The 27,630-nt window shown below is 32.7% G+C and overlaps 1 protein-coding gene across 1 annotated transcript; it reads right to left on the bottom strand.

Annotated features, from left to right (window-relative positions):
* LOC143228111 (rhodopsin, GQ-coupled-like) lies at positions 1–27,630 on the bottom strand. The gene is given in 5 exon segments (XM_076459436.1): positions 1–221; positions 223–327; positions 329–1,055; positions 7,580–7,710; positions 27,245–27,630. Coding segments are annotated over 5 exon segments (1,362 nt in total). The 5' UTR covers positions 27,514–27,630; the 3' UTR covers positions 1–91.

The following is a 27,630-nucleotide window of genomic DNA, read 5'->3' as shown; positions in this document are numbered from 1 at the left end:
TCAAGTTAGACCTTAAACTAAAATGGTTAGGTTCTAACTTCAAAATTTGTACAATGAGAGCCATTACAAAAAGGTAAATTTTGTGGTAAAATTATTTTTTACAGAGATAGTTAGGGAGGGATAAATCCAATGTAAATTTCTTTCTTTTCTTTTTTGGAACGAACGCATCTTGCTCAATGAGCACTGTTTTTGTAGATCTACCTTCACGAAGGAAAGACAACAATATAACATTTTCTGAACTTGTTTCTAAGCTCGGGTTGTTGTTTGATATTATTATTTGGTTGATCAACATCACTTGCCCCTTGACAAACGTGACTATTTTTTGTGCCTGGGAGTCTTCTGTGAATATCTAGAGTTAATTTCCACCCTTTTTAATGCGGGCGTTTGAGTTCTGGTGAATAAATGACGAGTGCATGCGCAGAATTGACGATGAGAAAATCCATAAATTATTGGATTGTAAATCGTGGACATTTTGGCAAAGAAAGCAGGCATAGCAGAAACCCAAGGAGTGATTATATTAGTATCCCAAAACTGACCAATCGTTGCTACAATAGCATACGGTGACCATGACAACAAGAATAATCCTATTACACAGAGTATCATCTCAGCAGATTTACAGTCGCTTCGTCTTACGTATCTCGACGTTTCGCTGTTTACACGTATCTGGGACATCTCTTGTTCGTGTTGTAAAACGGCTTTCCAGATAGTAAAATAGCTTGTTAGGATTACAAGAAGGGGTACGAAAAATCCAAGAATGTACAAAAAAACGAAGTAAGCTCTATTAACTAGGGTGCGTGTTAAATAATCGAATGAGCAACTAGTTAAAAACCCCTCCGGTACATAGCTTCCCCACCCAAAGAGTGGAGGTGCCACACACACAGTTGAATACAACCAAATAAATGCAACAATTTTACAAAGTTTACCGTTATTAATATGGAGGCCAGAGCACCAGGGTTTTATCGCTATCACGAAGCAACGCTCCAGAGAGATAACAGAAAGTGTAGTGATGGACACTAATCCAAACAGTCCACACATACTCCCATACAACTCGCAACCTGAAACAATAAAAAAGAAGAATTTGTCGGTAATTAAAAGCAATTGTTGGCATAGAAGTCGCTGCGATCGAATGAAAATATTTCGTAAGAAGTGCATCTAACAGCAGACTATTTTGCCTTTATTATATAGAGCTCTACTTGTAATCGTAACATATGAATGTTATTAATCCAATGCTGTTATTTAAAGAAGCATGAACTTTCCAATATAAATATACCTGGTCCAGCATGGCCACGTGAGTAAGGCCATGTAACGGTTAATCCCACTATTCGCTGATGAAAAAGTAGCCCAAAAGTTGGCGGTGGGTGGTGATGACTAGCTGCCTTCTCTCTAGTTTTACACTGCTAAATTAGGGCACAGCTAGCGCAGATAGCCGCCGTGTTTGAGCGAAATTCAAAACAAACGAACAATATGAAAATATCTAAGAAATAATATTTTGTTCTTTCGAGCGTAATCCAAAGCAATAATACTTCAAAAAAATAATTATTTAAAAATCTAATATTAATTAATTGTAAAAATAGTTGTGCGAGAAAACGTGTGAGTGTTTTTATTTTTACATAGTCTTCTTACGTAAACTGGGGTTATTTATATTACTATAAATTAAGGTGTAAATAAAAACAATAAAAATGAATGTGCAAAGTATGTATGTTCATGATTAAGCTCAAAGCTACACAAAAGGTTATCCGTGCTCTGCTCACCATAGGTATTGAAACCCAGTATAAGTCCACAGATATACGACTGTGCCACCGAGGGAAAGTAGGAATAAGTAATGAGGGTCTTATTTGAAACATTTAATGTTGTACATGAATTTTTACACAATCATAAGAAGCCATTAAAGAAATGGCGTTATAATATTTCCCGCTGTTTTTATTTCAGTCTTAAAATTAAAAACAAAACAAAACTGGTTTATGAAAACCTTATGTACTTTACTAAACGCTATTTCTCTACATTAAACGTGTATGGACTGAGAATTTTACTTTCAACTGTCATCTAGGGAAATAATTTTAATTACATTGTTTTAAACTGTGTTTTTAATTTAGATGTTTATATTATTGTTTGGCTAGAGGAACATTTGATGTATTTGGATGGGCGTGATTTAATGACTAAATTCTTTTTCAAAGTTTATAAAAAGAGTTGAGTGATACAAAGTGATTGTTACGCTAGAGTAGACAATTCGTTGATTCTTGAGTCAGCCAGGTAGCTTGTCAATAAAGTCGATAACAGCAGGCTTGTAATTTACTAGGAAACACTTAGTCATTTCACTTTCGTAAACTAGTAGTTGTATTTGCGACACAGTAATATAGATAAAAACTAATAAGTAAATGAACTTTTTAATTTAAACAAATCCTTCAAGAAACGTTGAGCTATTTAAAGTAAAAGTAAAATCATGAACTCGTGGACCTTGTATTCGAAGAAATAAAACCCATTCGTTATCATTACGTATTATGCACTTGGCAATTTTGTTTTTACCAAATAGGCCAAAAGGATCCGACTAACAATATAAACCTTTACAAAAAATATCATAAACTCGAATAATCTGATAATTCTATCTAAATATTTCAAAGAGCAGAGCTGAAGGTTTGGACAATTTCTGATGAAACAGTTTACATAAATAATCACCCTTTGTTTGGTACACCACTAGTAGGCCCGGCATGGCCAGGTGGGTTAAGGCGTGCGACCGAGGGTCGCGGGTTCGAATTCCGCTCGCACCAAACATGCGAGCCTTTTCAGCCATGGAGTCTCATAATGTGACGGTCAATCCCACTATTCGTTGGTAAAAGAGTAGCCCAAGAGTTGGCGGTGGATGGTGATGTTTTCCCTCTAGATTTACACTGCTAAATTAAGGACGGCTAGCGCAGATAGCCCTCGAGAAGCTTTGCGCGAAATTCAGAAACAAACAAACACCAATCTCCTGAAAAACAAGACGTTAGGAAAATACTTGAAACTGAATTGATGAAAGTAAATTTAGATGCCAGTAAGTTGGGATACCTATAAGGTAAAACAACACTGAATACGATTAAAATTATAAATTGTTTTCAGTTATAGAGAGATAACAAGTGATTTTGTTTTGCCTTCATTGTTAATGTTAGAAATAATAAAATATGAATTAGTAAAGTCCGGAAGATGGAGCTAGTGTGTTTCACAAAACAAATCAATTCTGAGGAAAAAAATAATTCACTAGATAAGGAACATAAACGATAACATAGAAAAGAATCCCAAAAGGATTTTTCTGGATGAATCTGAAATCAATAGAAACTCCAAGACGTATTCTGTTCAATAGCAATAAAAATTTCGTTTCAGAAAATGTAATAAGAACAAAAACAGAACAAAGAGAATTCCAATAATTTAGACACAATAGATAAAATGTACCATATGTGACTACATCAAAACAAACACCTGAAAAGAGTCATCTTATATTACAAAATATAACAACAAATAATATGTTGAGTTTTAATACTACTGCAAGTTCAAACTATGAAATACAATTATTTAAGATTGGTTTTAATTCTATCTCCGTTTGTAAACTAGAAAATTTCTACTTAGGAATTTTTTTTACGTATCAAACTTTCAGGCTTTAGCGAATTCAAAATTTAATTTTAACTTATCCCAGAGAAGAAACGTGTATTTCATGTTGCATGTAAGAAATTTCAAAGTTCTTTGTTACGGCTTTAAGTAACAGAATAATGTTACCAATAGGCCTAATATTCGTGATGAAACTGTTACTAGACTGTAAAACTAAATGTTTCATACTACATATAAAATAACGTTCTCGATGTACTATCGTCTGTCATCACGACTAGCCCACCAAGTTTTGATATTAGTGCAAAAGATTTCTTGGGCAGCAAACTGGCACGACAGTCGTTATTTTTACAAGACTGTTTTCAAATCCCTAATTTATTAAGTGAGAGAAGTGAGGGAAAATCACCTAGCGTTTAAAGTATTTTTATCTCGAATGTTAATTTTCTGTTTATGAAGTGACGTTTAACGATAACTTTTACTAAGAAAATAAATAGAAAATTTACAATCTTTAAAAAAATGTGCTTTTATTTTCAACAACAAAAAATGACAATGGAGAACTGTGGCTGTTAGAGAACCCTTGTACTCTAATTCTATGGTTATTGAAAACTTCAGTTATCAGCAGAATTATCAAAAGTATTCTGCTATACATTAAGTGTTTTATTAATGAAACTGGGCAATCCTTTTTTTTTAGTCTAAAGGATTTTGTTGGATTTTAGTGAAATGAAGAGGATTATACTCTTAGTAATAAACACATAAATCTTCTGCTTACACATCTTTTTATGTGAAAAGCGAACCATTTATTTCATACATAATAGATTTTATTCTGGTTGAATGCAAACGGTAGTATTTGTTATTTAATTTAAATTTGGGTGACTTGAATAATTTACACACGGACTACCTTCCGTTCTTTATTGTGAACCGATAGACCAGAAGGAAGGCAGCAGCCAACAGTATCCACCACCGAATCGTGGACAACGTTTGTCTCACCGTCACTTTTACAACGCTTTCGCGGTCCCAAAGTGAGGAGAGCGTTTCTGTGTCAGTGGGACACGAACTTAAAACTCTCGGATTGTGCTCAAGTTTAGTTAAGTTATTTTAACATGAATTTTGAAATCATAAGACCTACACACCTCTTAGGACCTACAGTTGGAGATGCTAGGACCTCTGAAAGAATATAATGAGTTTACACAGAATCTCAAAATAAAAAGCTTGCAAAAGAAAGTAAGTCCGTTATGTTATTTGCATGTTTCTCTAGTTTAAGGCATTTATTGAAAGTAACAAATAATAAATTCAATGTTTTTATTTAGAGATTTTATGTAAATTATATGTATATATGTGTATGTGTGTGTACTTATATAGCACAATATAATAAATGTTAGTTTCAAAATATATTTGTTATTTCTGGTTAATATACGGTTTTGAACATTATATAATTATGCAACTATTATAAGTTTAAATTAGTTACAGAAAGAATAATTAATTTTTTCTTTATAATGTTGCATAATTTCAACTAAGATATTTTAAATAAAGTCTATTGTGTTGTTTGAAATTAAACATAAAGCTAAACAGTGGCCTATCTGTGCTCTTCCAAAAATGTGAATCGAAACCCGGTTTCCGGCGTTGTAAGTTTGCAGGTATGTCGCTGTGCTATTGAGGACTTATTAAGGTAAGTTGGAAATGATGAAGCAAGCACAGTAAACAGAAGAACTACAGATTATATACATAAGGTAATGATAACTTTGTCGGGCTGGAGACCGAATGTTCTGCACTCAGAGGTGTGGATCCATTATAAAAGTAGCAGTCAATCCCGTTATTGTTTTTAAAGTACGAAACATGTTTTGGTACAATGCTGGCTCTCCCTCCTCTGATCAGTAGTTCAAAATTAGGGGCGGAATATCTGACCTGGTCACTTAATCCGCGTGCCTATATGTTATCGTTCAGGTTAAAAAGTTTCAATTCTATGTTCATATTATATAAGTAATTTTAGTGGAATTATCAAGAGAGTATTCAATCCTACTATTATCTAAAAATTATTCATTCGAGCTATTTGTAACATTCACTGTTACATATAAAATAAAAATTATCTTGTGAGGACTTCAGATGTGAGCTCTAAACAGTTTTAATTATTTTCTTCATCTAAAGGAAATATTATGTATTCATATGGGAGTAGGAGGAAGTGATTATAATCAATTTTAACGTGCTGCCATCTAACGTAAATTAAATGTAAATTTTGTTCATGTTATCTTATGCCTAATAATAAAACTGATGGACGAGTGCAAATGTGATTGACCAAAGAAACGTATTCATTTATTTTTATCAAAAGTAAGTAATTGTAATTTTTTGCGATTACAAATAAAATACTTACGGGAATTTCGCTTTGTTGACTTCGAACAATGAAGAAATATACAAAACTTAATATGGCGTAAAAGAAACACAGTTCTAGTTTAAGGATTTCTTATACTATGTGATTCCTTTACGATGAGTGTCTTATAAGATGAACCCCCTACTCACAATAAAATCGGTTGTAACGAATGTCATTGCCCCACGTTAGTATTTATTAATATTGTCATTGTCCTATAATCACGCGTGACTTGTTCTATGCCACACCCTTTTCCCGATCCTGACATGGAGCTTTTGAAACTTCAATTTAAGTGCAAGTATAACGAGTTAGATGAGAGCATTCTGCCAAACCTTATGAGTAAAACTGTTCCTCACTACAAAAAGTGAGTTTTTTTAATCTTAGTTTTATCTAGAAACAATTATTATCATACAGAGAATAATGTTTGTTTTAAAACCTTTAGTTTTTTCGTGAAATTCGTTATAATTGGTAAAAACTGAATACAAAGATATTCCAAAGACAAAAAAATTTCAAGTTCTTTTGTACTTATCAAGTGACAAGAATCATGACGCAGGTGTTTATGATTGAAACCTTAACCCAAACATAGTGCTAATCGATTAGACGTATTGTATTTTAAAACCATCTTTCATAGAGGATCTGCAAGTAGATTCGAAAAATAGAATATTTGTTATTAAAGTAGCACACAGAGATGACATTTGCGAACATAATTTACAAATAATTATTAAATTCTACTTTCTAAATTATAATATGTAAACAGACAAAATTATACTAAGATAGAACAGAGCGTTTATGGACAGACAGAAGTAAGGAAACTGAAGATGTCTTAGTGTGAAACTGATTGCTTCGGACCATGAACTGACATCAGTGATCCCAGAAGAAAGGTGAACAGAGTTTCTTATGCATACAGAATAAACTAATTTGAAATAGTTCCATGAACTTAAATGTTAAAAACAATTATTAATATTTAGCAATTTTGTAGCTTTGAAAGGACAACAACAGAAAAGAACTTTATAGATTCTTGAAAACATTTAAAATTTAAAACGTAAAAGCACTGGTTTGTTTAAAGCAATTATACAAAATCAGATAAACAAGCTCGCCAAAAATAAATTGGTAGTTTTAAAATTACTAAAAAGCCAGTCGTTCAAAAAGTGAGAACAAAAAATATGAGTTATAAAAATAAGACAGTCCTAGGTTTTGAACGTTTAATCTATAGATGTTTTGAGAAAGAAACTCAACAAGACATGTCTCTGTTTTCTTTATCTGTTTCTGACAAAGAGCTTCTTGACTGTTAACTTTGAACTTTTCCATCTGACTGTTTAAGTTTCTTATTAATGTATTTTTAAGAGTAAGGTGTGTGATATTTGTTTTGTTGTCTTATCGACAAGTGAACTGAAGGTCACTTTTGATAGAGGCTAGAAGCATTTCTTGCAGTTTGCAATGTTTATAGTAACTTTAGAAGCGCATCAATCTTGAGATTGAGCGCCCAAACACTCTAAATGTAAACGTTTGTAAATACTGAAATCGGTTATTAAAGAAGAGGAGTCATTTTTCCAACACCAATTGTAAGAGTATTTGCGCTAGATTCGTGAATGAAATGACATATTGTCATAGACTTTAGGAATGGAAAGGTTAGAGAAATTCACTTACCTAATTTACCGAACTGCCAGCTATGTCGAAATGAGGAAAAGCTCGCCATGGGATGTAGGCATGACATCAATAAATCACTAACAGCGAGGTTGCCTAGCAATCTATTGGCTGGCGTTCGTAACCGACGATACCTAAGATAGAAAAAAAAAAAGGAGAAAGAGAGCAGACCCATAAGTTAACCTGAGTTACGTTCGGAAAACTCAAATGCTCAGGCTGGAACTTGGTTACATCTAAAACAAAATACAAATAATCTGATTTCTTTGTGTTCTGACTTTATCTTCCAAAACAAAGGTTAGGTTGTACCATTAGTTTGCGTTTTGTTTTTTTTTGTCTACTATTTCCAAGCTGTATTATCTCTCCGTTATATCATGAAAACAGAAGGTAGACAAACAATTTCAGCCAAACTCACGACCATAAGATAGGTTTGGTGTCGTTTTGTAGTCTTGTATACTGGTTTGTTTGTTTTGAATTTCGCGCAAAGCTACTCGAGAGCTATCTGCGCTAGCCGTCCCTACTTTAGTAGCGTAAGACTAAAAGGAAGGCAGCTAGTCATCACCACCCACAGCCAACTCTTGGGCTACTCTTTTATCAAAGAATAGTGAGATCGACCGTCACATTATCACGCCCCAACAGTTAAAAGGGCAAACATGTTTGGTGTGACACAGATTTCAACCCGTGACCCTCAAATTACGAGTCGAGTGCCTAACCCACCTGGTCATCCTAAGCCACGTCGTATACTGCCGAACGTAAACGTACAAAGTTTCAGAACTAAACTATGAAGGTTACATAAATGTCACTTTACAAAATAAGCTTAATTTCTGTTCTCGTTAATTAGATATCAGGAGCCAGCCCAGGAACCCGGATTTAGTTATGTCATTGGGCCCCACTTTCATTCTATTTATTAACTTTTTCATATTTTTCATAAAAGAAATTTTTACGTGACAAAGCAGAAGCCATTTTAGCTCAGAAAGTAATATACATTTATAATGAGTTTTGTAATATCCCAAACTCAGGCCCCAGGATAAATGCTCCCTTGACCGCCCTCTCGTCAACCCTGTATTAACAAAATGATGATGAATATTAAGTAGTTTATACATTTATTTCAGAATACAAACTTTCGTACTTAATACTTCGGTTGTTTTTTTAAAGGAACATGCTGAATTTTATAAAGAATTGTTACTATACACTAAAGTATGAAACGTACTGTTGTAAACAAAAACGTTTTCCTGTTTATCAAACTCTCTTATTAAAATCAACGTCATCTATGTTAAAAAATGAATGAATTTCTTTGTGAAAGTCAGACTACTATGAAACTTTCTATTATTTTTGTAAAATATATTGACAGCTACATGCATGCAAACAACATTTTATCTTATAATATAATCTTCTCTTGTTCTCATTCACTCAGGTCCGGCATGGGCAGATGGTTAAGATATTCGACTCGTTATCTGAGGGTCGCGGATTCGAATCCCCGTCGCACCAAGCATGCCCTCCCTTTCAGTCGTGTGGGCGTTATAATGTGACAGTTAATCACACTATTCGTTGGTAAAGGAGTAGCCCAAGAGTTGGCGGTGCATGGTGATGACTAGCTGCATTCTCTCTAGTCTTACACTGCTAAATTAGGGACGGCTTGTGCAGATAGTCCTAATGCAGCTTTACGCGAAATTCAAAACAAACCAAACTCACTCACTCAGAAACAACTATTTTCGGTTTGTCATTTAGATCTCTGTGTATTTGTTTAACATTGTTCTTTCACCTCCGTAAACGGTGGCTAAGAATTAAGATTGTTTATTTTAAAATAAAGTACGTTGATATATCTGCTGTTTCCACACGAGGAATCGAACCACAGAGATAAGTCTGAGGGCTTAAAACACAAAAATGGGGTTTTGATACCTGTGGTGGACAAAATAGAGATAGTTTATTATGTAGATTTATGCTTAAGAACAAACAAAAAACAAAGAGAAAATTTATAGAAACGCAGATAGTAATTGATGAATATTTTCTTAAGGAACGTACTAACGAAGGTGTACATATTTCTTGTGAAACGTACAAACAAAAGTGTACACATTTCTTAAGGAACGTAAAAACAAAACTGTACATATTTTTTAAGGAACGTAGTAATGGAAGTGTATATATTTCTTAAAGAACATAGAAATGGAAGCTTGCATATTTCTTAACAAACGTAAGAACGAAAGTTTACAATTTTTTAAGGAATGTAGTAACGAAAGTGTGCATATTTATTTTTTCTTTCAATATGGCATTCAATTGAATATAATGTTTTTATCCTACAGAACATATGTTATATCTTCCCATACAATATGCAATTTAAGAAATGGAAGATAAAAGCACAACAACGTTGTTATTTAATACATAGTGTATGACAATATACACACATACGATTTAAGAATAAAAACACTGAGCTTCTCTGACTTATGTCACTTTGGAAACAGCAAATATAAATATATATATATATATATATATGACATCTAATTTCACTAAATGTTAAAGCTGTGGCTGTTAATTAGTTAATAAATACATAATGACCCAACTCATCTACGAAGTGAAAGCCTTGATATCGTCAGGTTTAAACTTAAGTATTATTATTTGTTTCATATTATTTGGATAGTGTAAGTACATAGTATTATTAAGACAAGTATCTCTAACTGATGGAACTAAGGAAAGAAACAGCAGATTTAATTTACTGCAAACATATACATATTTGTCTGTGTGCAGCATGGTGTATAATGGTAAAGCATGATCGTTTCAACACCAGAAAAAAATGCTTTCAAACACTACATTCTTTGTTTGCCCATTACGTGTTATCTATTATTTTCCCTATTTTACATTTTTGAAGAATTATTTATACCACGTAATTGTAATACAACGTAATATTAACATAATACGCTATGTTTTAATATATAAAATACAATAACTCCTCTCTGAACGTCTCTATTCATCGTTTAATATCACTTATATGAAGAAATACCAATTTTCAGGAGACATTTTATTTTTGAAGTTAATCACATTTTTTTTTTTTCACTGTATGTGTGTACGTCCTTTGCAATCAAGTTTGTATGCTAAAGTCAAGTACTTTGGTAAGTAAGAATATTAGATACACTAGCATTTTCAAATTACTTCATATTTTATCACACGTGACGGTTTTCAGTGACCTTTATGTTTCAGTTTCTCTTCAATGCTATAACATCGTTTGTTCTCCTCCTAAATTTTATTGTCTCATTTCAAGTCTGCTTACAATCAGTTGCTCACGTTCCAACTGTCTGTTAATATTACTGTTAAAGTCTCGAAACTCCCTAACGGTTAAAGAATTTATTTTAAAGAAAATGTTAAAAAAAGTGTCTATGCTGAGCAAAGAAAATATGTATTACAAGAAATTACGTTTATAACACAAGTTACTGTTATCACTTTATCTGTTTTGTTTTAATAAAATCAGCAGTTCCGAAGAAGAAAAAAATAATATATCCATTTATCTCAATGTAATATGTTCCAGGATCTTCCAGTTTGTCGGTGAAAAATTTACGATTACACCTTTAAAATCGTCCGGATTTTAAACTTTCAAACTTTTACTCTCATAATGTCTTTACGAGGGAACTAGAAACTTCTTTAAAGAATGTTAACGTACACAATTAGACGTTTCTCTGCTGTCTTTAAACAATTAAACTGATAATTATGTAGTTATTTTAATTTGTTTTCTGTATCGTCAACAATAAACGGAATTATGTTAAACTCAGTAGTCATATGACTAAATCTCTAAATGTAGTGTAATTTCATGTAGTGATATTTCAAAGTCTCTTTTAATAGGTACTGTCTGTTGTGGATAATTCTCTTTTACATTTCGACTGCACTTGGTCCAGTAGTTAGCTTGCCAGGACTGTAAGTCTGAGGATTCGTGGTTTCTGTATTTGTTATTGCAAAAATTCTTTTTCGTACTTAAGAACCGTGAACGTGCTGTAAGAATGGTGGTCAAATCGGGCTATTTTATTAAATAAGAGTTTTGTTTGTTTGTTTGTTTTTGAATTTCGCGCAAAGCTACACAAGAGCTATTTGCACTAGCCGTCCCTAATTTAACAGTATAAGACTAGAGGGAAGGCATCTACTCATCATTACCCACCGCCAACTCTTTGGCCAATCTTTTACCAACGAATAGTGGAGTTGACCTTCACATTATACCCACCCAGGCTGAAAGCATGTTTGGTAAATATGAGCACCTGAAGAGTTGGCGGTAGGTGGTGTAGCCTAACTACCCTATATTTAATCTGCTGATTCAAATTTAAGGACGTCTCGAAAAGATAGGTTTGGTAGTTTAGCCCAAACATTCGAAGAATATCATTAGTCCATTTGTTACTAATTGCGTTTGTACTTTTTTCACTGACTGTGGGATCCATAAGGACCCTAACATTATAAACTGTATTGTTTAACTTAATACACAATCATACGCAACGACATATAAATTTAACATTTGACCCAAAAGGAATAAAATTAGTTTAGTATGAAAACTGAAAAAATTATTATTGATAAACATGAAACAAGTTGTCTTCGACTATCACGTAATTCCTGGAAAGACTCATTATACAAAAAATTTTGACACTTTTCACATCAATTCCAAAATGTTTTGTTCAGTTCTCAAAGACAAAACTTAAAACGGCCGTACTTCTTGGAATGCTAGTCTCTTGATTTTGCAGTTCGTGTAAGGTTTTCTTACATGTATTTAGCACTTGTTGTTTCGTTTACTGTATTCAGCACTTGTTTCGTTTACTAGCCTCTTTTCCTGTATCTCTACACACAAAAAACAACACCAAAGTGCTTACAGTGCGACCACTTTTCTGTTTTCTGAAGAAAACATGAAGGTAGGACAGCATATTCACTGAAAGCAAATATAGTTGAGCATTGAGTACGTCCTTCTTCGTAAACCATTTTAAATGGCGCTTCATTTTTGTGAGTCCATACCTATTTAGTGATTGGCCAATTTCAAACACTTAACGAAATCGTTACACGTTACATTGTTTTAAACGTCTTGAATCATGACAATTACAACAATTTCTTTTTAATTGTTTTCATATATACACTTGCATATTGTAAACATAGAATCTGTCACTACAAAACAAAACAAAAACTAATCCCAAGTCTGATGCCGTACTTTTGAGGTTTCACAAGAATGTGTTGTCTCAATAGCCACACTTTGTGATTACATATATGTGCTGGAGAGTCCATGCCCGTTGATAGAAAACACGTTTTTTATGGAATCAGAACCTTCCTTCGCTTCCCTTTTTACTTCAGCATCATCCAATTAATTACATATTGAAATTTGATGAGATCTGATATGTGTCGTTTATAGCAGAAAAAAATTGTTGATCACCAACACGATTCAAAATTTGTTCTATTTATGAGCCTGCAGAAACTTATCACCGTATGTGGTTATTCCTCTGTACTTGGTCATTAAACCCTGTACTCATGGTTCTATACATATTATCTGCAGATATTCAATCGTCTATGTCTGCTGTCTGTAGTTTATTACCGTATATATTAATTCCTCTATGTCTAAAGTCTCGAATTTACTATCATATATCTGTTTTAAGATTTGTTCAAGTTAAATTTATATGTAGAAGTGCAGTATTAAATCTGTATTGCGAAACTCCCTTCTATTCATTAAAAGCAGTAGAAACTTCTGGAGTCCAAGAACCAACAATATATATAAAAATATGAGTGTGTGTGTGTGTACGCGTACACATTGGTATATCGTCTATATTGTTCTACAAGCTGAAATTTCTAGAAACTCTCCTTATGTCTAGAGATATAACCAACGCGATGCCCCAAGTGACATTATATATTATTAGATACATATACAGGGTGGCCCGTAAGTTCCTACCCATTCATATGTTATTATGTTATATTCAATTACGCATGTATTATAAATTTATTTATTTTTTTCAGAGAAATATGGCCGATGTAAGCCCATTTACGCTTGAAAATGTCTCACAGAACATGGCATCGCATAATATTATGCAGCGAGAATGAGGGACAACACACTGATACACCGGATACATAAGATATATAGATAGGTAGGGACTTACGGACCACCCTGTATATATAAAGTGTATACATACAGACATTTATTTAATTTCTATATATCAATTATAATTTAAAATAGTTTCAGGCTATCCAAAATTATAATGCGTTGTCTAACAAACTAGGAGCTTGTCAGGAATTTGAATCAGAGACAAAATTCGGTCTAAATTTAAATCATAATTCAATTTCTATTTATCAGAGTCATCAAGATCTGATAATGCCTGTTTATTGAGGTTTTCTTAACTAACTAGAAAGATATAATAAAAGTGGAGTGCTCGAAATTGCTAAAGTTTTAGAATTAGAAGCTAAAAAAGCATATTATTGAAACACTAGTTGATGATGGTTTGTCATCTGACGAAGTATTAGTGGAACATTCTAATGTTCCCACTGGACAATCGAGGTTAACTGATAAACATAAGTTAGAGATTTAGCTAAAACTCAAACATCTTAAGTTTGAACAAGCTCGTACCGAAGCTGAAAGAGAAAATAAACGTCTCGAGGCCGAAAAAGCTCGCATTGAAGCCGAAAAAGAAATTAAGCTAAAAGAAATAGAAATTAGGCTTGACTCCAATCGACTTCAGCAAAATGTCAAGTTTGAACTTAATCAATACGCTAAAGTGCCACCGTTCAATGAAAATGAAGTTGACAAATGTTTCCAACATTTGAAAAAAATGTCCAAACTATGAAATGGTCATTATCATTACAGAGTATTTTAACTGATAAAGCACAAGACGCTCATGCCTCTCTTTCTTTAGAAAACTGTACGAATTATGATATGGTTAAAGTAGCTATTCTCAAAGCATACGAATTAGTACCAGAGGTTATCGCTAAAAGTGTCGAGGTTATCGTAAACAAGATAATCAATCTTATACGTAATTTTCCCACGAAAAAAAAAAGATTTATTTTGATCGATGGTGCAATGATATGCATATTGGCAACAATTTTGATAAAATAAAACAATTATATCTCATTAAGCAATTTAAATGTTGTACAAGTAATGACCTCTAGGGTTACTTGAACAAAAAGAAAGTTGAAACACAACAGGAAGCGGCGGCTCTTTCCAGTGATTACACTTTAATATATTAAACCACTTTTCATAAAACGAAACTCCTGCCAGCTCAGCAAAAACCTGTACCTGTTTAATTCACAAAAGATGAGGATTTTCCTAGAAAAATCCAGCTCCTCTAGTTCGGAATCTTCTGACACTCAGGATAAAACATTAGTAAAATCATAAATATCTGTCTACCATTTTTGTAAAAATTCTGGTCATGTTATGTCCGATTGTTGTTGGTGTTTGAAAAACAAAAGGAGGTAACATCGAGTACGTTCGTGTCCACATGTGGACGTAGTTTTACCAAATCACTCGATGTTATTGATTTAGCCACTGATATAAAGGCTAATGTTATATACTTTATGATTATTGAAGTTGTATAGTTATTTGATAATATATTATATTTAGTATGTTATTGTAGTCAATATATGTATATAATGTCTTTGTTAAAAATTGCCGTAAGACAACTTTTAATTCTTAAAGGAGGGAGTTGTTACAAATTTACTGTCATATATCTAGTTTAATATTAATATTCGTTTAATAACTTGAATTTATTTTCATAAACGTGCACAACTTACACTATTAAATCTGTATTGCGAAACTCCCTCCTATTCACTAAAGTTGTAGAGAATTCTCAAGTATCAGAACCAACAATATATGATATATGTGGACATAAACACTGATGTTTCGTCTTTATTTTTATGCAAGCTAAAATTTCTTTAAACTCTCCTCACACCTATAAATATAACCAACGCAACGCGCCAAAAGACAATATATATTATTTGTTTACTATACTTGGATTGCTATAAACCATCAGAAGCTATTACCGTGATTGATATAACGCTTATTAATCGAAAACATTTTTACGAAAACATTATATAACTTCGACCTTTGGAAAACTCAGCGTGTGGCAAGTTAAAAACGAGAACAACAAAGGTTCTAGCTAATTTTCTGATAAGTAAATTGTACCTAGATCAACGCAAAATTAATCCGCGCGTCGAGAACCCTTGATAGAATATCAAGGACGTTCCAGACCAGATAGTACACTCAATATCGTTTACACGTTTGTGAAACTTTTGTACACTGATCATTACTAGTAATAATTGTTATTATAAATTATTTTATTGTTTGTATATTAAACTATATGTGTATTAGAACAACAGTGTATATCAGTCTTCTTGACATATATCATAAATTAAACACATATTGACATTTGTTGTACTTCTAAATTTAAATTATCATTTAACTCAATTTCAGGCCATTTGAAATTATAATACGTTACGTAATACTACTAACTGTAGATTATTACAATAGACATTCAAGTTTTTATAAAAAATCTCTGCAGATATTTATTGTTTTAAACAACTATCTGTAGCTTGTTACATTATATATATTAATTTCTCTATACCTGTTATCTGTATATATTCAACACTCTATACCTAATATTCGAATACGTGCAGCTTTTTATACCTTTTATCTATAATTACAATTGGTTGGTATATTAACTCCTTTACATCTAGTATACGTAGCTTATTACTATAATTATCGGTGTTTCCATACTTCTGTGCCTGATATCTATATGTAAAAACGGCTCGTTTTGGTTGAGAAAATATTTTACGTAGAGGAGCGAACAACGTTTCGACCTTCTTCGGCCATCTCAACCAAAACGAGCCGTTTTTTCTATATATTTTTCTTTACAAGTGGGTTTTTCTCGACATCACTGATTATGCCTGATAACCTTTATAATTATAAACAGACTCATTCTGCTAAGCTTATCTTTTTATGTTAAGCGTACTAATATTTTTTTCCTTTGGTTATTAACTGGTGTAATGGTAACCTTATTGTAAGTATGACATCGCAATAGGGAATTGATTTCCATATAAGATCTTTAACGTATAGTGGCTTTTGTTTATTTGTCTGTCCTAAACGTAACATTTTCAATCTTCTGAAGTCAGATTACTACGCAACTTTCAGAAGTACTTAGCTACGTCCAATAACAAACGTTTTCAACCTTCTGAAGTCAGATTACTACGTAACTTTCAGAAGCACTTAGCTACGTCCAATAACAAACGTTTTTAATCTTCTGAAGTCAGATTACTACGTAACTTTCAGAAGCAATTAGCTACACCCAATAACAATTTTTAACCCCTTTAATTTATTCATTCTTGTGTTTTTACAAGTTTTCAAAATATATTAACTTTATATCTTCTACGCCGTCCTACCGAAAGCCATGCTTGATGTAAGTACATTTACAAATTGTGCTAAATATTAAATTATTTGATGTTAAATAAAAAATTCAAAATAGTTTTAATAATGGTTATCTGCATATGTATACATGGTAACTGCTAGTTATAACATGGAATGTAAATTAATCAAAAAAACTATGAGGACCTTGAGGACCTACATTTTTTTTTTCTCAGAACATCCTTCTGATGTAAGCAGTTTTCAATTTTAAAACCTTAGAATTGATTATTATGTTGCATGAACCTTAAAACTTCTTAGATTCCATGAAGATCACGTGACATAATGCTCAGTTTTTCTTACAGTCCATAATAATTATTAGACATAATATTCAAAACTTCTTAGAATATAGTATTTTCCTTATAAGTATTACCTTAAATGGGAAGGTATGTTTTTGCCACAGAAATGAGATACATGTATTGAAATAATTTATCTTTAATGATTTTCTATATAACTTATACACTGAATTAGGTTATCTGTTTTTGAGAGTTTTATTGACGTATTCACGTTACATATAGGAGAAGATATAAGCAGGAAAGTAGAATGATACATATAATGTGCAGATAGGAAGTGTTCGGAATTTACAGAAATGTTATCAGACATTTTACGTGTTATCATAGAGCCGTATTCCATTAACAGTCTGGTGAAAACGTAAGACAGTGGACGTTTTACCACGTTGACGTGATCTCCCATATTTTGGAAACAGTGTATTTTTAAGCGCACTGTTTTGAATATCTTAATGAAAATTGCATAATTAATGTAAACACAGTAAACTGCTTTTAAACTTCTAGTTTCGTCACAGGATATAGGCCTGTCTGCGTAATTACTTTAAATAGAGGTCAGAGTTAGAAGAACTATTATTTATTAATTAGACAAAACAACAAATAAAAACATTTTGAAAATAAATATAAAAGTATATGAAAGAAAGAATGATACAAGGATAAAGAAATAGGAAGAAAGTGACTATTTTTAATGTAATTTAGGTGTAGATATATCGTTCACAGAACCTTAAATAGTAAGGTGGACCTATACCTATGCATTATCAGCCTTTACGATCACGTAACCCTGAAAAGTCCCTCGCTGGTACAGCAGTAAGTCTACAGATTTACAATGCTAAAATCAGGGGTTCGATTCCCCTCGGTAGACTCAGCAGAAAGCCCGATGTGGTTTTGCTATATGAAAAACACACACACACCCTCTGAAAAAGAATCTACCTGCCGAGAACATGGGCAACTGTTTGGTTCTTAGAATGTTAATGGGTCCTCTGCTTCATCCTACAACTGTACCATCGCTTATAACAACGTTTCTTTTTTAGGTGCACAATCAGTTGTGCTGTAAGTGATTAAATGAGCGAACATGCCTCACTTTGTGAAACCATGATTGGTTAGAAACTTACTGTCTATTGACAGATAACGAAAAGCTCGTAAACCTTTACAAAACTCTTGTTCAATTTCGCGTGAAGTTATATAAAGGTTTGTTTGTTTTTTGAATTTCGCGTAAAACTACACGAGGGTTATCTATACTAGCCGTCCCTAATTTAGCAGTGAAAGAATAGAAGGAAGGCAGCTAGTCATAACTACCCACCGCCAACTCTTTGGCTACTCTTATACCAACGAATAATGGAATTGACCATCACATAATAACGCTCCCACGGCTGAAAGGGCGAGCATGTTTGGTGTGATAGAAAGTCGAACCCACGTCGCTCAGATTGTGAGTGAAATACCCCAACCACCTGGCCATGCCAAGCATACATGCAATTTAAAAACTGTCAACAATACAAACTTTTAAATTAAAATAACAGTTTACAGCAGCTTTTCTTATAGCCACCAATTCTTTTGATATTTTCAATAAATTCGATAAAAAACATCTTATAAAAACGAAAGTTCATTTAATCTCACAGTATCACTTTTACGAGCACGTCACAGTGACGTTAATCCCAGGTTTATGACGTCTTACTTCAAGGAGATTTAATTCATCGTTAAATGACGAGCAGCTTTAGTTGAGACTAAAATTCAAGTTTCTTACTTAAAAAATATACTTACACGTGGTAAAAAATGAGTAAAAAATCGTCAAATATTTTCTACTGAACAAAACTGATAACGTGTTATATTAAACTGGTTATGCTCAATATGAGAAATAATAGCAACAGACTCATGCAGTTTTTTACCATTTATCTTTACATTTTTGTCCCTTGTACCTGCAGCTTGAAGACAATGAACAACGTAACTGAAACAGTTATTTATTTAGTGTTTTTTTTCCTGATATTCTACCTCAGGATACTAAGAAACCTGTAGTTTGGGTACATTTAACAACATAAATAAAATAGTTTTTATTACCAGACTGCCTTCACCCTGATATTCTTAGGCAGTAAATAATAAACTCAGCTTTTGGGAACATTAAATATATAAATTTTTATTTATTTATCACTGTTATGCCCCTAGTATTCTAACGTTGTAAAGTGAGGGACCTGGAGATTGGAGAGGGTAAAAAACATGCTGAAAACAATGGAATCCTTAGTGTTCATATCTTTAGCAGACGTTCCTATTTCATTCATTATTTCAGTAGTTCTATTCATAAAATGCTACCACAATAAAGTAACAATTTTAAGTATTAGGGACACTTATTGTTTGCCGGTTTTGATTTGTTTTCAGAATGTTATCCATGATCTTCTGGTCTATTATTGCTGCTGGTACCCTACTTTATTGAACTAAAGAAAATAAAAAGTTCTACCATTTTCGGTAATAAATGAAAAATATGGATCATCCTACCGAAGGATGATTCACTGACGTGATGGTGTGTCTTTAAACGAAATTATTTCGATAGCTAAGGGCGCAGATAATATTTATCTATGAATCCACAGTAGCTGCTTCTCAAGCATTTCTTTAATTTATTAAAAGTAGTAGTATCAGTAGCGTTATATTTGGAAAAAAATATTTTTATGGACAAAATTTTAATGAAAGAAAAACATTTTTGAATAAAGAGGACACAGATGAAGCTTCCTACGAATATTCCGTAGCCTCATTTCGGCTATGAATTTCTCTATTGGAATGTTTGCGGTTTCAGGTGTGATATTACATTGAACATATTCCGTAATTATTGATGTGAATGTTCGTTATAAAAATGTTTCTACCTAGCTTTGTGAAAGATTTCCTCTAATGTTTCTAACTAGCTTTGTGAAAGATTTTCTCTAATGTTTCTAATTAGCTTTGTGAAAGATTTCCTCTAGTGTTTCTAATTAGCTTTGTGAAAGATTTCCTCTAGTGTTTCTAACTTGCTTTGTGAAAGATTTTCTCTAATTTTTCTAACTAGCTTTGTGAAAGATTTCCTCTAATGTTTCTAACTAGCTTTGTGAAAGATTTCCTCTAATGTTTCTAATTAGTTTTGTGAAAGATTTCCTCTAATGTTTCTAACTAGTTTTGTGAAAGATTTCCTCTAATGTTTCTAACTAGCTTTGTGAAAGATTTCCTCTAATGTTTCTAACTAGCTTTGTGAAAGATTTCCTCTAATGTTTCTAACTAGCTTTGTGAAAGATTTTCTCTAATTTTTCTAACTAGCTTTGTGAAAGATTTCCTCTAATGTTTCTAACTAGCTTTGTGAAAGATTTCCTCTAATGTTTCTAATTAGTTTTGTGAAAGATTTCCTCTAATGTTTCTAACTAGCTTTGTGAAAGATTTTCTCTATTTTTTCTAACTAGCTTTGTGAAAGATTTTCTCTATTTTTTCTAACTAGCTTTGTGAAAGATTTCCTCTAATGTTTCTAACTAGCTTTGTGAAAGATTTCCTCTAATGTTTCTAATTAGTTTTGTGAAATATTTCCTCTAATGTTTCTAACTAGCTTTGTGAAAGATTTCCTCTAATGTTTCTAATTAGTTTTGTGAAAGATTTCCTCTAATGTTTCTAACTAGCTTTGTGAAAGATTTTCTCTATTTTTTCTAACTAGCTTTGTGAAAGATTTCCTCTAATGTTTCTAACTAGCTTTGTGAAAGATTTCCTCTAATGTTTCTAATTAGTTTTGTGAAATATTTCCTCTAATGTTTCTAACTAGTTTTGTGAAATATTTCCTCTAGTGTTTCTAACTAGCTTTGTGAAAGATTTCCTCTAATGTTTCTAATTAGTTTTGTAAAAGATTTCCTCTAATGTTTCTAACTAGCTTTGTAAAAGATTTCTTCTAATGTTTCTAACTAGCTTTGTAAAAGATTTCCTCTAATGTTTCTAACTAGCTTTGTAAAATATTTCCTCTATTTTCAGATATAAAAATGTAATTAAGAAACGAAAGTCTGTCAAAAGTCGTATGAAACGTAAATAAAAAGAAACGTTTGTTGTTAACTATATCTTCTCATAGAAAACTACAGCAGGGGATTCTATCGTATAGAAACTGAACTTAGACGTATTCTTTAACTTGACTGCTTTTCTATTTTTATTCTATCCGTCCATCTTCAAGGTGATATATTTTTTCCAAGGATTCTATTTTGTCCTTTATTTTAACACTCACTCGTTTTCAAGATAGAATCAATTGCAAGCATAACAGTTGATAAAAAATGAAAATTCTGTCTTTTATGGACCTGCATAGATATCATAGTTATGTAAATATGATTTTGTTGGGCACACTGTTTACAAAACGTTATGTAATCCAATGTTATAGAACTCGAGAGAAAGTATTGACACAGAGTCGCTGTTGGTCCCTGTTAGAGTCAGTTGATTACCTGGTGCTTTTGTAAGGTAACAATAGTTCTATTTACATATTACAGAAATAGCAGAAAGCTTCTATTTTCCATATATTATCAGGAATCTCATTACTTTCGTTAGTAAATACTCTTCTCAGAAGCTAAATGGAACAAGATCTATCCTATGGAAGAAGTAACCTAGCATTAGTAGGAAAATAATATAACTTAAATGTGTACTGAACTTTATCGTATCGGTTATCTGGATTATCTCTAGGTTTTTCGTTAAAACATATTATCCACTAAGTAATTAGCAATATCTTATACACGTTACGTTTTGATATAGTGTAATCTGTTCATTTAAAGGTTCTGATTTATATAAATATTTTTGTTTTTTGCTGTCTTTCTGCACATAATAAGTAATTTCAGACTTAAGAAAGAAATGTCTTTCGTGTTTTTACAAAAACAAGTACTTTGTTTCGTAAGCACATATAATTACATTTGTCACGCAGTTGCTATGGGTGTTTCAATACAACAGTCTTTTCTTAAGTAAAGTAAAGAAAGTTTTAGGTTGATGGTATTAGCCATTGGTCAGCAAGATAGAGAATGTTCTCGTTACGATAAGTTAACCCTAACTTTAATATTGAGTTATCTAGGTTACCAGTCCCATTAATTTCAGGTAACCTTAGTTGGGCTCTGTATACTCTGCCCACCACGAATATCGAAACCTGGTTTCTGGCAGTGTAGGTCCACAGACGTACTGCCGTGCCATCGGAGGGCGTACAAATCTCCTGGTTAAAGAATGAGTCTCAGTTTAGGTTGTTAAAAATAAAATTACAACCTTTTCTTATGGTTTAAAACACACCCTTAAATTTTACTTCTATAGTTAATGGCAAAGTCCTAAACTTTTATTGAATGGTGAAGGGCAGAATGAGACTGATTTTTAGATGACCAGACCTCAATGTAAAAAAGTTTGCTTCTTCACTACTTTTACTGGATAGTTTAGAAATTAGAAATAAATCTTTAGTATAAAAGAAATATTTATACTGCTCAGTCTATAGGTGTTGACCTGACACTTAACAAAGAGAGAAGAAAAACACAAAATAAATTACAATAGTTTTTCTTCATTGCAACAGTTTTTAAAACTTGCATGAACTTATTAATCGTGTTCTCCTTTCTTAACTTATTGATAACAAAAACAGTCAAGTAATTATAAAAAAAATACTTGTATTGAACAACGCCTGCTATTGGACAAACATATATTGCCTTATAAACGAAAAGATAAATAAAAAATGGACTTCTAGATCTAATCACTTCTTAAGCTTCAAAATTCAACTTAACATTCCATTAAATTGTTATTATATAAAATTCATCTATAAACGACTGTATTGGTTATGATAAAAGTAATAACGTCATTATCCATTTGTCACCATTTTATCTGTTCCCAAGGTAATACATTACGTCAGAAATCAACCTTTCTTAACTAGATTCGATTTAATCTTTAAAAGAATAAGAACAGGTATTTTTTGACAAAAGATATAATGCAATGAAGAAGAAATAGGAAAATGTAAGTCAGTAGGTTTATTTCAGGTTTTAAAAAAATAATATATCTTCTTAATATGTCAGTTCATGTTTTCATTTAAAACATTCAGTTTGTAATCTAAACTAACATATGAATAAAGTTAAATTTTATTACTTTAAAGCGCTTGAAAGACATAGAATAAGCAATGTTATTTTAAAACGCTTGAAAGACATGGAATAAGTAATGTTATTTTAAAGCGCTTAAAAGACATAGAATAAGCGATGTTACTTTAAAACGCTTGAAAGACATAGAATACGTAATGCTATTTCGTTTAATATTGATTTTAACATATACTCAATTCCTAAACTGAAATCAAAAGAATACGTTATCGAGTTTGTTTTAAATTTAATATTCTTAATTTGTTTAACGCAAAGTGGAGTTTATTATGAAACATCTCTATAAATGTAAACAAAATCACGGCCTATAGGGGTAGACAAAAAAGTGGCCCCCTTTGAAGATTTTGTAATTTGTTATATCTTTTATTAGGTAACAGAAAAATATGTAAAACTATATTTTTTAAAATTCAATCAACGAGATCTGTACAAATATGATCTTAGATCCTAATTTTAACACTGGTTCTCATAAATACCTGAACTTTTAATGACTTTAGTTACTTTTTCTCATAAAAAGTGTTGTGCAACTGCTGTAGTTTCTTAAAACTTCTTATTCCAATTATCCAGAAAATGATCAAACATGTTTATAGGTTAGGTGATCCCACACTATGTCTTAAGGCTTATTATAACAACACTCACTACACTTATAAGGTTTCGAAGCATCCCCTCACTTTTGATTGACCCCATTATTAAAATTGTAATGAGCAGACAGTAATCTAACAATTTTAGCTCTTATGAATCCTATTATCACAAGAAATCAAGCGTGACGTTACACACAAACTTTTATATAGGTTAAATATTATTTCGATATATAACACTTACAGATACTTAATGTCACAAAAACAGTCAACAACATTTCAAAATGTTTCAGTAGCTCAACCTTATACACATTTCGGTGTGCATGCAACTTGTTGTAATAAGTGTCAACTATTGAACTTCTAAAACGTAGTGATGACTTACCCTAGACAAAATATATCAGCATCACAATTCAAGCTACATCTTTCAGGTGATCTGCTCTTGACAAAGTGTATCAAAATCCAAGTCTTTAACACACAAAACTGATCTACCCTGGACAACATCGGTTGAAAATCAGGTTTTTAACACACACTAATGATCTGCTCTTGACAATATTTATCAAACGCTAAGTCTCTAACACACATGAGTAATTTGTTCGTGACAACATGTATAAAAGGCTGCCTCTAACACAAGAGTAAACTGCTCTTGAAAACAGTGCAATCCACAAACACACGCATATACTGATTAGGTGAGTTCCACAAGTATGAGCTGCTGAACTTTATTACACACTATTGATCTGCCTATTGCCACAAGTGTACAAATCTACACATTAGTAAGCTATACTTGTCGAGAACTGTCAACAGTTTAGACCCAATACCGACCAATAAGCGCTTTTTCAAATAAAATTTGCTAGTAGTCAGACAATAAACGCATCCTGGTAAGAAATATCAATAACTAGGCTTTAAACTGTAGTGGCGAACCACCCTTTACAACAGGTTCCAGCAGCCAAGCTGTGAACATATAGTGATCATCCTTTAATAATAACACACAACGATCATATCTTTATAACAACGCACTGTAATCATACCTTAATACCAACACACACAGTGATCATCCCTCATAATAACACACAACGATCATATCTTTATAACAACGCACTGTAATCATACCTTAATACCAACACACACAGTGATCATCCCTCATAATAACACACAGTGATCATTCCTTAATAACAGCACCCACAGTGATAATCTCTTACATACCTTCGTCTATGAAAACCTCACGTGTGAGCAGCGAGAGATAGCTTACCCATTAAATAAATTGTACCGATATCCAAATAGAATTAATTCGTTCGTCTTGAACCGTCGATGAAATATTCAGTTTCAGACCAGATAGAAGGCTTAGTATTATATGCAAGTTTGTAAAACTTTTATATATAAGTCATTATTTGTAATAACCGTTATTACAACTTCTATTGTTGTTTGTATATTAAAATATATTTATGTTACAAAATAAAAATGTGTGTGTCAAACGTGTTGGCAAATGTCATAAAAATGATACATTATTTTTATTATATTATTATTATGCCTCTCGATTCCATGAACGAACATAGGGCCGCAATCGCTTGCGGATTCATTAACAGCCTGGTTTTGTAAGTGAGTAGATTGTTAGCCCACTGCACAACCCCCAACCAGGAGGAGAAACCTTAGCCGTCCCTAATTTTGCAGTGTAAGACTAGAGGGAAGGCAGCTAGTCATCACCACTCACAGCCTACTCTTGGGCTACTCTTTTACCAACGGACAGTGGGATCGACCGTGACATTAGAATGCCCCCACGGCTGGGAGGGCGAGCATATTTGGCGCGACGCGGATGCGAACCCGCGACCCTCAAATTACGAGTCGAACTCTTTAACCCACCTGGCCATTCCGGACCATATACTAGAAAGAGACAAAGTTATACGCGACTGATTGTTTATCGTTGTGTGGACTATATCTGCTTCCCGAAGAAAGCTTCCATTTTCAATATATTATCAGGAATCTCATTACTTTTGTTAGTAAATACTCTTCTCAGAAGCTAAATGGAACAAGATCTATCCTATGGAAGAAGTAACCTAGCATTAGTAGGAAAATAATATACCTCAAATGTGTACTGAACTTTATCGTATCGGTTATTTGGATTATCTCTAGGTTTTTCGGTAAAACATATTATCCACTAAATAAATAACAATATCTTATCCACGTCACGTTGTGACATAGTGACGTCTGTTCGTTTAAAGGTTCTGATTTATATAATGTTAAAATGTTATGTCCAACATATTCTTCGTTAAAGAATCGAGATGTAAGTTTCGCAAAAAAACTAATATTATGTACGACTGTTGAATTTAACTAGTTAAAAATATAATACATCGCAACTCAAACAAGAATTAAATCATTTCTAAAAGAATAAAAAAAACATTTCTGCTTGACTTGTAACAGTATAGCTATAATGATGTTTTAATGTTATCTTCTGTTACTGATGAAAATCTTCACTGGTGTATCGCATGTATCATTCAAAAAGAAAAAAAAAAACATTTTAACGCTAATTCCAAGTACTTGAACATTCTAGTATTGATTTTCTGCATGTTTAATCTCCCGATAGATCAGTGATAAGTTTACGAAAATATAACGCTAAAATCTAGAGTTGGATTCCCCGTGGTGAGTAGAGCGCATATGGTCCAATGCGCTGTAATAAACAAAAACAAACACAGGTGAAATTATAATGTGATGTATGTCGTTACTGATTCATAAACAAGGATATAAAACATTTATAGTGTGACCTGAAAACTAATATATAGACGATTATAACTTGAAACAGCTTTTGTTATTATAAGCCCAAATACACTGTGAGTGAATAATCAGAAGTGTATGATTTCAGCTAAAATTGCGCACCCTTTCTACATACACATGTGCGTGTAAATGAGAGAGTTTAACGCAGTTTAATAAATATTTTGTCATTTGAAATCACTTTCAGTTTTGAACAGAACATGTGTGATTACCACAATTGTTCAATATTAATCGTCATTCCTACCCTCATTCAATGGAGAAAAACCTCTTAAAATGGGTTACTATCCCGCTCGCACCAAATATGCTCGCCCTTTCAGCCGTTGGGGCGTTATAATATGACGGTCAATACCACTATTCGTTATTAAAAGAGTAGCCCAAGAGCTGGCGGTGGGTGGTGATGACTAACTGCCTTCCCTCTAGTCTTACACTGCTAAATTAGGGACGGCTAGCGCAGATAGCCCTCGAGTAGTTTTGCGCGAAATTCAAAGAAACAAAGAAACAAATACGTTACTGAAAGAGTTAAGCTTGGGAATGAAAATTGGAAGACGTTAAATGCAGATTAGTACCTAGATATATAACATATGTGGCTTTTTTACCTTGTCAGGACAAGAATGACAAGACCGTTACCAGCTATCCCTGCCACTCCTATAAGAAGTAAGAAGGACCCGACTACGAAATGAACCCCAGAGCTGATGGCTGAATATCCACACCAGTGGCTGAACACACCTTGATAGACGGATGAGGAGGAATTGAATAACTTCGGAAAGATCGAAGACTGGTCTCGAAGTTCCTGGGACATGTTCATCTCTTCAGAGCTTCCAATGTAAGTTCTCACAAAGTCTTCACCATCTGAACACAATGACATCGTTAGTTAGACAAAACACATCCTTGATTTGAAACTAGTAGATGATTATTCTACCTGGACAACGTTGTGATTTTAACATCAGCTACAATAACTTTACTGGCATGATAATTTTCTAGA

The sequence above is a fragment of the Tachypleus tridentatus genome, chromosome 10, assembly GCF_004210375.1.
Source record: "Tachypleus tridentatus isolate NWPU-2018 chromosome 10, ASM421037v1, whole genome shotgun sequence".
NCBI classification, from domain to species: domain Eukaryota; kingdom Metazoa; phylum Arthropoda; class Merostomata; order Xiphosura; family Limulidae; genus Tachypleus; species Tachypleus tridentatus.
The sequence above is the reverse complement of the archived record's forward strand: the minus strand, read 5'-3'. Positions and strand labels throughout refer to the sequence as shown.